The 14,303-nt window shown below is 41.2% G+C and overlaps 1 protein-coding gene across 1 annotated transcript in view; it reads right to left on the reverse strand.

The window, feature by feature from the left end:
• Positions 1–14,303, reverse strand: part of gria1a (glutamate receptor, ionotropic, AMPA 1a) — a 74,591-nt gene that overhangs the window by 44,447 nt on the left and 15,841 nt on the right. Inside the window, 3 exon segments of the mRNA XM_020083542.2 lie at positions 4,234–4,287; positions 7,619–7,803; positions 12,893–13,132. Coding sequence (XP_019939101.1) covers positions 4,234–4,287; positions 7,619–7,803; positions 12,893–13,132 — 479 coding nt within the window.

Raw genomic sequence — 14,303 nt, forward strand, 5'->3', positions numbered from 1 at the left:
TCTGGAGTGACCATCGTGCTAATTGGCTTGTGACCCCTGAAAATAAATCAATGTTCATTTGCAACCACTCCTTACTGGTTGTGAAGTGCACTTCAAATCTGATCAGTTCCAAAGTCCAAAGAGAGATTATTTCCTTGTACATTATTTTGTTTGGGATTTTTAGAAGATGTCAAAGTATCCAGTATTTCGCAAAAAAAGAACCCTGCAAATCATCCATAGATACGAGCTCATACATGGTGATGATTCAATTTTCAGTACAACTACTGACCCACATCCTTTAATTTCTTTATTTGGAGTAAGACCTGAAAACTTTGGCAATCAACATTTAATATACATTTAAATCTGAAGAGCTAAAAATCTCCATCCCATGTCATGTGGATCAGGGACATTATGTGTCATCTAAAATTGAGAGGATAAAAATACCTTTAAAGAGGAGCAAAGGTAAGTTCACAAAGGTCTGGAGACCTTTTCTCTATCTACTAGTCTAACCACTGTTTAGCTTTTGATTATAGTCTGAACATTTTAGCTGTAGAATGAGTGTTCTTTGTTTAGTTATCAATCAATGTATTCATTTTTGTATTTATTTATTTTACTGTGAAGGGAGGGGAGTAGGGGGATTTGCGATGTAAAAATATTCAATGTGGGATTTATACACATGTTTAAACAAAACATTTCAATAAACAGATTAAAAAATACGCTGCAAATCTGATTTTCTTTCTAATTTAATTATTTGTCTTGATTTCAGGAGTCCCAGCCATCAAGTTCAATGAACCACTGCACTTAATGATTGACAGGATGGGAAAACAGAAAAAAACCCAACATATTTCTCACTTTTTGTGTGTGTTTCTACTGGAATAAGTCAATCGTACCTCTAAAACCTCTAAAGCTGCTGATCAGGGGTCACAAGTAATCATTGCTTTGTTTCTGGGCTCACAAGCTGAAAACGTTGGAAACATGGGTAATTCAAAAGAATACTTTGTGGTAAACGTTTTAAACTGTTCCAATAGAGTGCGATGGTTGACTGCATAATGAAAATGAAAAATCCTTCTTTTTCACCCAGAGAGTTTACCTATTGAACAGATTCCATCTGTGTGCTTCCTAAGGGATGAGGGTAGTGAGAAAAGAAAATAGAAAAGCTAATTTTATGTCCGGAGAAGTCTGCTCCTAATCTATGATAGACTCCGAGTCCTCATTGGCCACTGTTATGTATGGCGGGATCGAACCCTTATGTGGCGCTGTGAACAATATAAGGGGCACTTCAGGCAAAGTGGAATGGGAAAAGGAATGATTCGCTGTAATGGTATCTCCTACTTGGGTTTTTTCCTCTGACTATTATGTGGTGGAGACTGTTTTTTAGAGAGGCAGCAAAGTGGGAAAGGTGGGTTTGGTCTCTCAGCCGGCTGCCTGTTAGCATGGGGGAGAAGAAGTAGGGATGGGTGGGAGCAAAGGGAAAAAAGATTTGTCAAGATTTAAGAGCAAAGTTTTGACAGACGAGAAGAGAAGGTGACTCACAGGATCAGCTCCTGCTCAACTGGCATCTGTCTGACAGCACAAACCTCCTCTCTTTCCCTCTGAGCTCTGCTCTGATGTTATTTGTTTCATGTCAGTCAAAGCTGCGGCTCTCTCTTGACCGTGCGTCATGTTGCAGAAGTCTCATTTGTTTACTTTCTCTGATCTTCATATATCCACACAATACAGAGAAAGGAAGTCAAATAGTAGTGCTTGACTGTTAACGGGGGCAACGATCTAATTGTTCCATGCTCCTCACGAGTGTACATTTCAAAAAATGTCTTACCAATCACCGGAAAGAAAGCTGCAAAAGCCACTTGAGACCCACAAATGTAGCATTTTCTCCATAAAAATTTAATATTGTTTCAATATATTGCATTTTGATTAAAAACAACATTTTTAAAAATCGCATGCTAACATTACATGGTTATTGCAGATTTATGCACGATAATCTTGTATTTTGACATAATTCCATGTTGCCTCCCCCCTTCTGGAAGATACATGGAGCACTTGATTTAACCCACATATAGCAGCAAGGTTAATGAACGTAACTGCTTCTCTAATAACAATGCATCCTGGCAGGGTTGCCTACAAACCACTGCTAGAAGCCTGAAGCTGTGTGCGTTTGATTTATGACTGAAATAATGCATAGCATCCACGCTTTTCAATTTTAATTGGATGAACGGTAAATGTCATTGTGCTGTACCATTAATGTCACAGTACCGAGGGGAAGCAGGAAAACACGTCAAACAGGTTATTTGATTCATCTGCATCATCGATGCTATTTGGATATTATAGATTTGTCACTTTAGTAACAGTAAGCAATAGCATAGGTTAATTTAGGATCTCAATGTTCCTACAATGACATCCCCAGCAAAACATTTTATTGCGTCTCTGTGTTGGGTTCCCGTGACGACTACTGATGATGTAACAGTTTCTATCGATGACTTCTGATGACATAACGTAAGCTTCTTGAAGGGCTGTTCCAATTCGTAGGGGAAGATTTCAACCACTTCCCCTTGTAACTCTGTTTCAAGGGGCAAGATAACCCTAGAAAACAACGGGTAGGGAGAAGGGTTGAAATGGGAATGAGACTTCCCTCTTCCTCCCACAGCTGTCTCCCTAATGTACCTGTCTGTTGCAAGGTGTCCATATTTCTCAGCTGAACACACAGAGTCGTCTTTTTCTGCTCCATGTATGAGCTAATGTAGTGCAGTCAGCTGGAGAGGTTACTATAGAAACTAGCCTTTCCCACACTGGACATGGAGCACAGTATTTCAGACAGTTATTTTAGCAACATTTAAAGATTTATATATATAGATATATATCTATGTCTATATATATTTAATGTTTATATGAGGTTCTAACTTTAATACATCAGCCAATGCGTATGTTCTATGTAAAGAAATAATGCAGTAATAGCATCCTTTTCTGATCTAGTAGTCGGTTCTCTGACGTATGTTCTTATGCAAGGACATGTGAGTCCCTAACTGGCTAGCAGTGTGTCTTTACTTTGCCACACAACTTTTGCCCAGGAAGCGGAGATGATCAAAGCTACGAGTAAAGCAGATATTCAGGTTTGTTTTAGAATCGCTTTCTCTGGGCTTCACTGAACTTGGAGACTGTAGAGGCAACAGCTAATCTACAACACTGAGAGGGGGTAGATGTGTGTGGCACCAAGGGGTTGTTTTGGTCCGAGGGGTGCTGTTGCAGCATTAAAAAAATCAAGAAGACGGCCAAGCCAACATTACCAAACCTGACTCAAACCATTTCAAAATATCAGCCCAATGGGTCCCAACGGGTCCAGCCGGCTCATGACAGGTTCAGGTCGTGTATCCACACTTGACTAGTGGCAATGAGTTTTGTATATAACATTCAGGTGTGTACTTAAATTACGTCCTCTTTTCTCTATCACACTATGCTCTGTTTTTTCATATACACAAGCTGCAGATGGACGCACAAGTAAGTAAATTAGAAAAAGTATGAAAAGGTGCAGGGACAAAAAAAGGACCTTATTTTGCACAAACCTTTTAATGGGCCCATTATAAATGAGGGTAGCCACTTTGCCTATCAGCTGTTATTACCCTGCAAGTCTTATCATTTAAAATTAAATCTGGCAAACTGGCCAGACAAGAGAGATTGAACTAATCTAAAACCCCAGCAGTGAGAAATTGTTCACGCCAGCAGCTGCATATTAATGCTGTTATTACTACAGCTTCTATTGATGTCAATTTTCTCTTCATTTGGTCGCATTTAGTTGGACTGAACAGTGCTGCAGGGGGCTATGCAACACGTGCACTGAGAAAATGGCAGACAAAGGAAGCTAATGTATATAAGCTTGCACAGATTGGCTCCCTGACCTTTTTCTATCACGTTGAGTCTGCGTCTGTGTCTAGCTGTCAAGGTGTTCCCTCTTGCACTTCACTGTAAGTCTACTAGTGTGCTACACTGTTATGTCTGCAAGTTTGACAGCACAGTGGAAAGAACATATAGTGTAACTGAAGAGGAAAATGAAATAAAGGAGCATAAATGACATGAAACCATACACTTTGAGCAGGAAACATTAGGTATATGCAATTTGTTTGAATGGGAAAGAATAGAAAATCTGGAATCCTGTTAAAAGCCACATTTCACAGAAATTCAGTCGAGGTGTGAAGGTATGTAGAGAATCTCCAAACACATCTACATAAAAGATAAAAATGCAATGATATTATATTTCCTTACCAGGTTAGCCAGGATGTAGTGATAGCTCTTAGCATTCTTCCCCTGTTCGACAATCTGGAAGACAAAGGTGGAGGAGAAATACAGAATAAGTGTAAGTAAGAGAGCGAGGGGAGGTGTTTAACAGCATCTCAGCAGCGTGCCTGCTACAGTGTACAGAATTTGACCTTGTGCAAAACAGACAGGAAGAAATGAGAGTGAGCATGGAACAATCTACAGTATAAAAGGGTGACGAACTTCACAAATGTCAGTTTTAATCTGGTGGTGGCGTATTAACAGATTACCAGCTCCGTACAGACAAAGTAGCTTAAATAGAATGACAGCTCTGGAGTCAGTGAGAAACCTTTCCTATCCTCCATCACCTCTGCTGTTTCCTCCTGTCTCTCGTTTTCCTCTCCTCTCCCATTCCTCCTCTCATCTCCTCTGCTGTTCCTCCTCTCTCCTCTCTTCAGTGATGAAAGGTATTACTGTGAGGAGTCATTTCTTACAACTGTGTTGCCTTTGGGCAGACCACACATCACTTATTCATATATTAAAATAGCCACTAAATTAATGAAATCCATAAAATATTTGAACTTCAATGCATCAACATATAAAGTTTAGTCACACCCTATAAAATCCAGATGTCTGAAAATAGCAGTAGCATTAATTGAATTAAGAAAATTACTTGAAAATGAATGAGTAAATTAATATTTTAATGCAAGTGAACCTGTCAGAAAATGTGCAATTAGTGATCTTATTTGTAAACAGAAAACTGTACACTGTATTTTGCTTCCCTCCCCCTCCTATTCTGTTTTCAGTGTGGTTCCCCTGAGAGCTCTGGTTTGATCTTTGATCTAATATTTTAAAAAAGCACAACACCCTGGAACTCCTTGTGGTCTAACAATATCATCAAATAATCCAGTGTGTCAGGGCTGAACCGTACACAAGCCCCCGCCTCCCAACTACTGAACACTCCATCTCTCTCCTGCAACTGCTGTCACTTTCCAACTGCAGGCGACGCAGGTCAGCTGAGCACCTACCGGTCAGGGCAGTTAAGACATCACACTGGGGTGTGTAGTGTAGTGCCAGAGCTGGTTTATCCACCAGACTGACATTTAGATGTAGATACAAAATTGGGGGGGGGGGGGGGCTCAGCGCTCTACGCTGAGCCTGCTGCGCTGCAGTGTGTATATGTGTCATCACAGCATACTTGGCAGTCACATGAAATAAGGCCAAGTGGGCAGCACTGATCTAAAGCCGTGCACCATCCAATTAGCACGGAGGATAAGGAATTTCACTGACTCCTCTCCTCTCCTCTCTGTTAGTGTTTCCTCCGATGTATACTTTGTCGAGTGAATTCTTTTGTTTGTGCGTGTGTCAAATGATGCTGCAGGTCATGACAGACGGTGGCATTTGTTATTAATGGTGACCCCAGCACAAGGCGGGCCCCGTGGCTGAGCCCCGGGCAAGGAACATTTTGAGGGAAAGAGACACACTGACACCAACACACCCGACACTGTGGGGAAACGCACACATTACTGCCACAGTGGACTGTCAAATGGAAATGTTTTGGAAGCAAGTAGCATTTTAATTATTCATAAAGATTTGAAGAGTCATTCAGAGTTCAGCCCCGAGAGAAACGGGTCATTTTCTTTCTGACTCTCTGTAGAAAAACACACTCCGAGGTAGCTCTTCTGTCACAATCGATGTTCTCTGAGAAGGCGACATCACCATTCAGGCTGCATGAGAGGTCACCCTCAGGATACTGTCAGCGACTCTATCATGTGAGAATCTGTGTACTGTATGAGATGAACACAGGAGTGAGTTTAAAGGGCAAAAGAGGCAGAAGCGAGAGGGACGCAGATGTGGGTGATTGATGGTGGCCGTCTGAATGGAGAGCGTCTCAGGCTCCGCTCTTGTAAACCGGTGAGAACTCATGCAATAACCTTAACTGTAGACACCGGGCCATCAATAACAGTCACGGAGAGCAGACGTAGCCTACACATACAGATGGGGACTGTGTGTGTGTGTGTATGTGTGTATGTGTGTGTGTGTGTGTGTGTGTCTGTGGCCTAAATCTGTTTACACAGTTACATTTCGAGGCACAGGGAAGAAGGTACAGATATGGTTAGGTGTAAGTCAGTGTGTGTGTCATGCTCATCATTAAAGTGCACCTGGGCTTTTTCATTTACCACAAGACAATTAGAACCCGCTGAAAATCATAAATCTTACAAAGCAGCACGAGCAGCCAAAACAATTCAGAAATCTATAAAATATATGTAGCCAAAGATATCATGCCACAGGTTGAACAGATACCAGTGAGCCAGCATGCTACATACCAAACCTCGAACTAGCTAACCTACATGCAAAGCGTTCGTGTTAAAAGCCTGAGGAGAAACCCAACACATATAGAGTATGGAGCTATAGTCCTGGTTCTACAGGTGTAAAAAGAGGGAATGTCAAGGTTCATATATTTTGTCTTTCCCTACGAAAAGAAATGTGTCCGCTGACAGATGTATTCTTTGCATCGGCATGGTTGTTAAGCAATATATCCAGTAGAGGGCAGCACAGAGGCGGGTGTTTTTGAAAGCTACAAACGTCGCTGTTGGAGGTTGAGATAATGTACTAGATACAGGAAAAGGCAGCTGTTTATCAAAGATGTAGTTTCTTACCAAATTGCAAATCTGAGCAAATTGGACTTTGTACAAATAAGAGTAGCTTGTCCCTGTCCCATGTGCCTGTAAGCTTTCAGAAGACATGCAAATGTACGAAATCAGTGAAATAAATAATAAATACAGAGAGAATTAGACACATCCTTGCTTAGCTTGTTTACAAACAGAATTATATCTGAGGAAGAAACAGTAAACTATTGTAGTTACTCAAAGAAATGCTCCTTTGCTTTTAAAGTGATGCAAAAGAGGTTACAAATAAAATCAAAGCCAGAACTGCCATGCCTAGTTACGGTTGCTAAGCTATGATTGGATCTCTATTCATGGGAGGACACCAAGATCCTTTTTCCTTTCAATAGAACAGTGGTGAGTGAGTGATGATGCTATCAAAGAAGAACTGCCGACTCCAAATGCCAATGCTGTGTTATTTATCGCTCCCGTCTTTAATTCTCCAGGAGACCAAACACAAGAGCAGACCGCAAACCAGCCCCCACTTCCCATTTACACCCCGTCTTACTTTTCCAACTGCATCTCTCCTTTGTTCAGCAGATTTAAACATGCACAGCCTCGCTCTTAAGTGTGTGCTTTTTATTTGTCTTCAATATATTATTTCTGAGGAAGTCTTTTAATCTTAATGTGCAGGCTGAAAACGACTGAAATTTCATTATAGAGTAAATTCCATCATGATTGCATTTTCCACTATCATTGCATGAACAGTGCAGAGAAATGCTCTTTACCTTCCTGAGGATGCCAGTGAGCCTCTCGGTCTCACAGTCGATGATAATCTGGCCCTCCTTCCTCTTGTCCAGATCCTGAAACACTTTCAAGAACGAGGCCTCAGTCATGGTCTCCACGTTCACCGAGGTCACCAGCCAGTTGCTCTCCGCTGCTGTGTCCAGAACCTTCTGCAGCACCGACAGGCCTGGTGACAAGAATGAGAAGAGCTGAAACTCCAAAGCAAAAGTGAAAAAGGAACTAAAATTCAGCTGAAGAGGAACTTCAGGAGCTGCATGTCTGCGCATTTACTCCAAAGGTTCTGCAAAGATAAATAAAGTGATGAATGACAAATTGGTATTAAGTCACTGAAAGCAATTAGGGTTGGCTGGACCGAATCACAATGCAGATTTAAGTGCCTGCTCTCAGCACTGAAATAGCTGCCTTGCTTTTTGGCAACAAACAGCAATGCCCGGGCCAAATTAACATTACACTCAGCTCTGGTGGCAACACAACGTTAGCCTACAGTTAGCTCGTAGCTAACTTAAACTCAAGTCAACACAACAAAATGTCTAAAGCGAAATGGTCAAAATGTGGCTGAACTTCACTTGACAGGATTCCAACACTGAGACGTGCAGCAGAAAAACAACTGTAATTAAAGGGAGGAAGAAGACAACCTTAATGAAGCACCTGGCAACACACAGATACATCTGAGTAAAGGGATTCTCTGTGGGATGATGACGAGTTTAGAGCTGGAGTTTTTATTTTTTACTGTATTGAGCACTGAAACTGAAATTTAGGTGAAAGGGATCTATTGGCAGACATTTTATGTAAAATAACCCTCATGATGTTTTCACTAGTTTGTTTCATCTAAATTGTATGAATTGTAATTTTCTTTTCCCCAAAAAAGGCCTTTTTTAAAAATACTTAATATTTACATTGAGGGGGTCCTCCCTACGGAGGCCGCCATGCTTTTTAACATTAGTCCAGACTGAACAAACACCTTTGAGTTTTTATGACAACTGAAGCTACCACATGTACTTTTCATGTTTGGAAGGAGAGGGTGAGGGGTGTTCAGCTGCAACATGCAATTTCAACACTAGATATCACAAAATTCTACACACTGTACCTTTAAGTTACTGCAGTTGGGTTAGGTTTGATTTATTATGCATTCTGCACTTTTTTATATCTGTATATCTGTATATATATGTTAGAGTTGAATTTCATCTTCCAATTCTCCGCTCTTAACGAAGACCATTGTTTTATGCTTGAAAAAAATGTATGAAAGTCCATTAAACACACTGACATGTACAGGTGAGCTTTTCCAGCTCATACAGCGCCGGGCTAAATAATCACCACTTTCACTCTAACAAATATTCAGCCAGGGCATCATCACAGGCTACACACTCACAGCCAGCATTACGCCCTCAGAGCGCCATTACAGGTGCCGCCCAATTACACTGATACGCTGCTGAGACCGCCAAGCATCGCGGAGAACGATGCAGAGCAGCCAATGAGCTAGGGGTTCACGCTAAGACAGGAAATAAAAGGCGATTAGAGAACACATTGATCTTGAGCTCTGATTTACAATCTGACTCACTGTTGTACTACTTCGCTGTTGGCAGCAGACCAATCAGATTCCTCCCGAGCTGGCAGCCACTGTTGTTCCACAGAGTAAATAAAGTAATTTCACCCGCAGCAGACTGGCAGCCATTACCCAAATGAATTATAGCAATTACAAAATTTTGAAATGTAAACTAATACACGATGTAGCCGCATTTGTTTTTTATTTACACTAAGCTGGCAAACTGTGGGCCTATACGCGGTGTGTTTTGCATATCCTCCATGCTTGTTTGTTAACATTCATACAGGCTTTTTATGCATATTGAGCAAATGTAAAAATGGCTCATCCACAACAACAAACACAACATAGAGGCTGTCAGAAGAAGAATGAGAGATGCAGTCACCACCTCTGAAAGATGATTGCCTGGCTTTATTAGAATGCACTCCAGCTGCTCTTGAGGCAATTCGTGCTGCCTGTTTGACACCGGGTCATTAAGAAATGAAGAGATGGATGGTGTTTCACCTCAACATATGACCACAATACAGAACATGTAAATAAATTGGACAACCAAAAAAATGCAAGGGTGTTGGATGAAAATTATGCACAGGGGTTTGTAAAGCATTACTGGAAAGGTGCACCGGGACATATGGCACCTTTCACTGTTTCTTCCCATTCACTGTTGCTCATGAGTGAATAGTTGTGCACCTTGTTGCTGACAGGTTTAATAGTAGCTATGAAACAGATGATGGACGTGGGAACATAGGAGGCAGTTAATCATGGCCGTGAATAAGGTCAGTGGGCGCTGAGGAGAATGGACACGTCTTTGAATGGAGCCGAGTCCTGGTTTATGTCTGCTGCACATTGGAGGATCATCAGGCTGATTTCGGGATCTGATAGAGCCCTCTTGACAATCGTGGGGGGGTTGCTGATAAAACGCTAATCTGAACACCTATTCGGTCAAATTATCATGTGGTATGATGGGTTTGCAGACATCATGTCACCGACTGAATCGGAGCCTCCCTGATTTTGAATCGTAAATATCAAAGATATTTAATGTTTACGATCTGGAATCGTATTTTGTATTTGAAAGGAACAGCGATTGGAATGTGGAAAGAGTGTGATTGAATGTGGTTTTCAAACAACCATAGCCAAAAAGAGCAGCTGAAAAAACAGAGCAAGTTGAGCCATACAATAAAGAAAAAGAGAAGAAGTGTGAAAACACATCAGAAAAAGAGAGAGATGGGTGCTTAATTAATGTGTCCTGCTGTCTGTGCAAAACATTACACAAACAAGCGCAACCTGCTGACGACGCTGGCAGTCCGCCGTTTGTTTTTATTCTCAAGTCACGTGTGATCATGCACGTTTCTGCCACTTCAAAATCGTTTGTTTGGACGCCAAGTGAGTCGTCCTGCGTCTCGGCTGAATCATCTTGTGTGTGAATTGTCACAATTAAGATTAAATGTCAGTTGCATTTGTTATGTCTGTGTTTTAAAGTTTAAATAATCCTCTCGAGTGCTGCAGGCATTTAGCAGGAGGTTTCAGAACCATGGACAGCTCCGTTTTGAAAAGGAGACTGTTACGAAAGCTGTTCACTTCTTTTTATCTTTCTATTCTTTTGTTGCTTCCATTTTAATAATCTTCAAACTTTCCTCTCGTCTCTACACTTTCATTTGTTTGTGAAACTGGTTCTGCACAATGTAAATTATGCCCCAGCACCTGAGCATACAGCTGTGCATGCAGCAGTCAAGATGAGCTAAAATTAGTGTTAGAATCTCATTAACGCTTCGTGTTGAAATGTTCTCAGCTGAAATGCATTACAGACGGAGCTGGAGTCCACTTTTCTTCAATATTACTACTGTGGCTGAACTGCAACAATTTATCTCTCTCCATATCTTCCATCTGTTTAGTTTTTTATTCCTTCTCCCTTTCCTGTTCGCTGTGTTTGCATTGAACATCCTCTCTTCTCTTTAAATGCAGCCATGTGCCCCGACGCTCCCCTATAAATCAGAGCCCGGCTGACAGAGAGGCTCGTAGGACAAGCCAAGGGAAAAAAATGGTCCTCCAAAGGCATCCTGGAAGAGAATTATATCATAATAGAATCTGGCTGTCATAAGCACCCTTTTGGCCGGAGGCACTACACAGAGACCTGGGAACTGGGCGATCGAGGGAGGAGAAAATAACACTTTCAGAAACCATTTCCTGAATATTGTTTATGATAGGTTTAATGGCCTATCAAATTTGCTTTCCTGTTCTTGGCTTTTGAAAATAAAAACAAGAGGCACTTTTATTAGCAGATGCTGTGCGGTAAGACAGCAAGACAGATGTTAGAAGAAGAAAAAAAAAGAGGAAGATGTTAAAGCTCTGGAGATGGCTGTAAAGTGGTAATGTCTGCTATATATGTGCACGTCCTTATCCACTTCACATAATTGACAAAAACACAGGGAACATTAAGAATATGAATATATATCTAATAGAAATATATCAGAGCAGAAATGAAAAAACGTTTTGGTCTCTTCATAGGACATATTACTAGGTGCAACCCCCCCCCCCCCACACACACACACATACACAGACATACACAAAAATTCATCAAGTCAATATGATTTTTCTTTAAAGGCTTAAAATAACCCTGTAGGAAAGGTGACTGCAGTGTAGTATCCAGGCAACAGAAGACTACTGATATGGATTCCACTGGCTCCATCCCACCACTCAATCACACAGGGGTGACCCTGCACGCACACACACACACACACACACACACACACACACACACACACAAATATAAACACCCCAACAGTTTGTGAGTGGATAATGAAGGGATCACAGAAGATTAAAGTAGTCTGTGGGACGTGTGTGACGCCACAGCCGTCATACATCAATAGGGCTGGAGGCCACTGTGAAATCTCCCTCGTCAACACTCGATCGTGCGCTGTGAGGAGTGACATGATGGCATCTGTCTTTTAAAGCTGACTTAAGCTTACTTATTTATCTCACTCAAGTCAAACACATCAGTGGATCAAAAGTTTCACAAAGCCCTCAAGCTGTAGCATCTGCAAAAAGTACACACATATTGAAAGTGTGCATGTCTCTGGGTGCACACACACCCATCACGGTCAAGCTCCAAAACTCACGACACCTGGTGCAGATGGCATGGCATTATGGGAAGGGTACAGCTGATTGGTTAGAGAGGAGGAAACGAGGAAGATGCCGGAGGCTGACAGGTGTGCTACTTTATTTCTGCCTTCCTCTGCAGAAGTGTTATTAACAGTCCGCAGCACTTTTGTGTTTTTCTTTTTTCTGACATTACTGATGCTGCGACATGGGTCACCACAGACAACTGCTCATCTTTTGTTCCATTGTGAGATTATCTGCCAGTCACTGCAGGTCAATACTTCTTTTATGTGTCTTTTGTCTGTACAGGGATGATGGTCGAAAAGAAATGTTCTGATGGCTGCACAATGGCTACAGTTGACCCCATTGCTGTCGCCATGGCAATCTGAAGACGACTAATGGGGGTTGGTTTATAGGCTGGTGCAGGCTCTGACTCTCTTTGTGTGCATGTAGTACTACACATTTTACTTACATTTAATCATTATGACACATACATTTTTGATGCTAAAAAACAAATAAGGATATCACATTTAATAAAATTATAAAAGTAAAACCGTCCACCTCAAAAAAAGATACAAACAGTATGATTAATGAAAAATGCAAATTAAATTTGGTTTCTTACCTGAATCAGAGCTGTACATGTAGACAAACTTGGTCCACCCGTAGTGGTTGATTACACCCACCAGAGCATCCTGCAGCTCAGGCCTCAGCTGGATGACAAACTGGTTGGCCGTCTCGATGGGAAAAGACGGCGTGACGAAGCAGACGTGCAGCGCTCCGCAGAAGGACATGAGCATGTTGACTGTCTTCCTGTCATACAGGCCGATGATGGCATACACACCTTTGGAGAACTGTGAGCAAACTGTGAGCGAGAGGAGAGAAAAGAGGGGAGAGGAGACAAGAGGTTAGATATTCTCAAGACGTTCCAGAGTGGAGGATTATGGAATACTTGCATTCAACTGACAAAAAAGGGCTGATTAAACCGAAAGTAAAAGCCAAGGCAATTAAAGTGAGACACAACAAAATGAATAGCTCCTCTTTTCTTCAAGTAGGATTTGGCAGCATTGCACACCCACAGTGGTTAGTAAGAAACCATTAAACTCTAAAATGTTTGGTACTGATATTGGTCATTTGAAGCTTTTAACAGTTGATTAAATCAAAACATTTCACAATGTGTAATATAAATCGAACCTGATTGTGAATTTGTATTAAATTATAGCTGGAATGAGTCAGAACAAAAACAGTTAGTTTGTTAATTCCAGCTTCATCGAAGTGTACATTTGTTGCTGTCTCATATTATATTAAATGTGTTTGGGGTTAATAATTTAGATTTAACAAATACTATTTTTTCAAGTTTTATAGACAGTGACAAATGAATCATTAAAGTGTATGTGACACCTTATATTGAATCGAATGAGCTGAGGCTACATCTGAACCACCTTTTCATTGGAAGACGCATCACCTCTGCTACGGATATGTCTGGCGTCCACACTACTCCAGAGTTTTAGAGGCGTTAAAAATGGAGAAGATCGTAAACGCTGCTGCCCCCATTTTAGTTTGAAAACTCCAAAGCATGCATTTTAGTCTGGGTGTGCAGAAACAAATATTGCTGATGTACCCTCTTTAGGCTCCAATCACATGACCCTCTCCCAGAAGAAAAAAACTGGCATTAGCCTCAACTACCAGTGTAGAACACAACATGGATTAATTACAAGTGTTGCTGACCGTGTTGTCTCTGCTAACAGATGTTGTGCAGTTAAATTCTGCATTTTACAATGATACAACTGGTTACATGTTGAGACAAACTGATATTTGAGCTGTGACATGTGCAGGTGAGTGTCTATGGACGGTAATTAAAAGTGATGAGATCCAAGAAGAGATCAAACATGTACTTGTATCGTTGTAGCCTAAATTCAACTAAAAGTACAGAAGTTTCAACAATCTTCAGCTGAGATGAATTTTCTTTAGCTTTTGCCGCTCTGTGACATGTTTATGCAAAGCTGGCCCGTTGGTCTGTGTACCACCAGTCTGTT

The sequence above is a fragment of the Paralichthys olivaceus genome, chromosome 9, assembly GCF_024713975.1.
Source record: "Paralichthys olivaceus isolate ysfri-2021 chromosome 9, ASM2471397v2, whole genome shotgun sequence".
In the NCBI taxonomy this organism is placed as follows: domain Eukaryota; kingdom Metazoa; phylum Chordata; class Actinopteri; order Pleuronectiformes; family Paralichthyidae; genus Paralichthys; species Paralichthys olivaceus.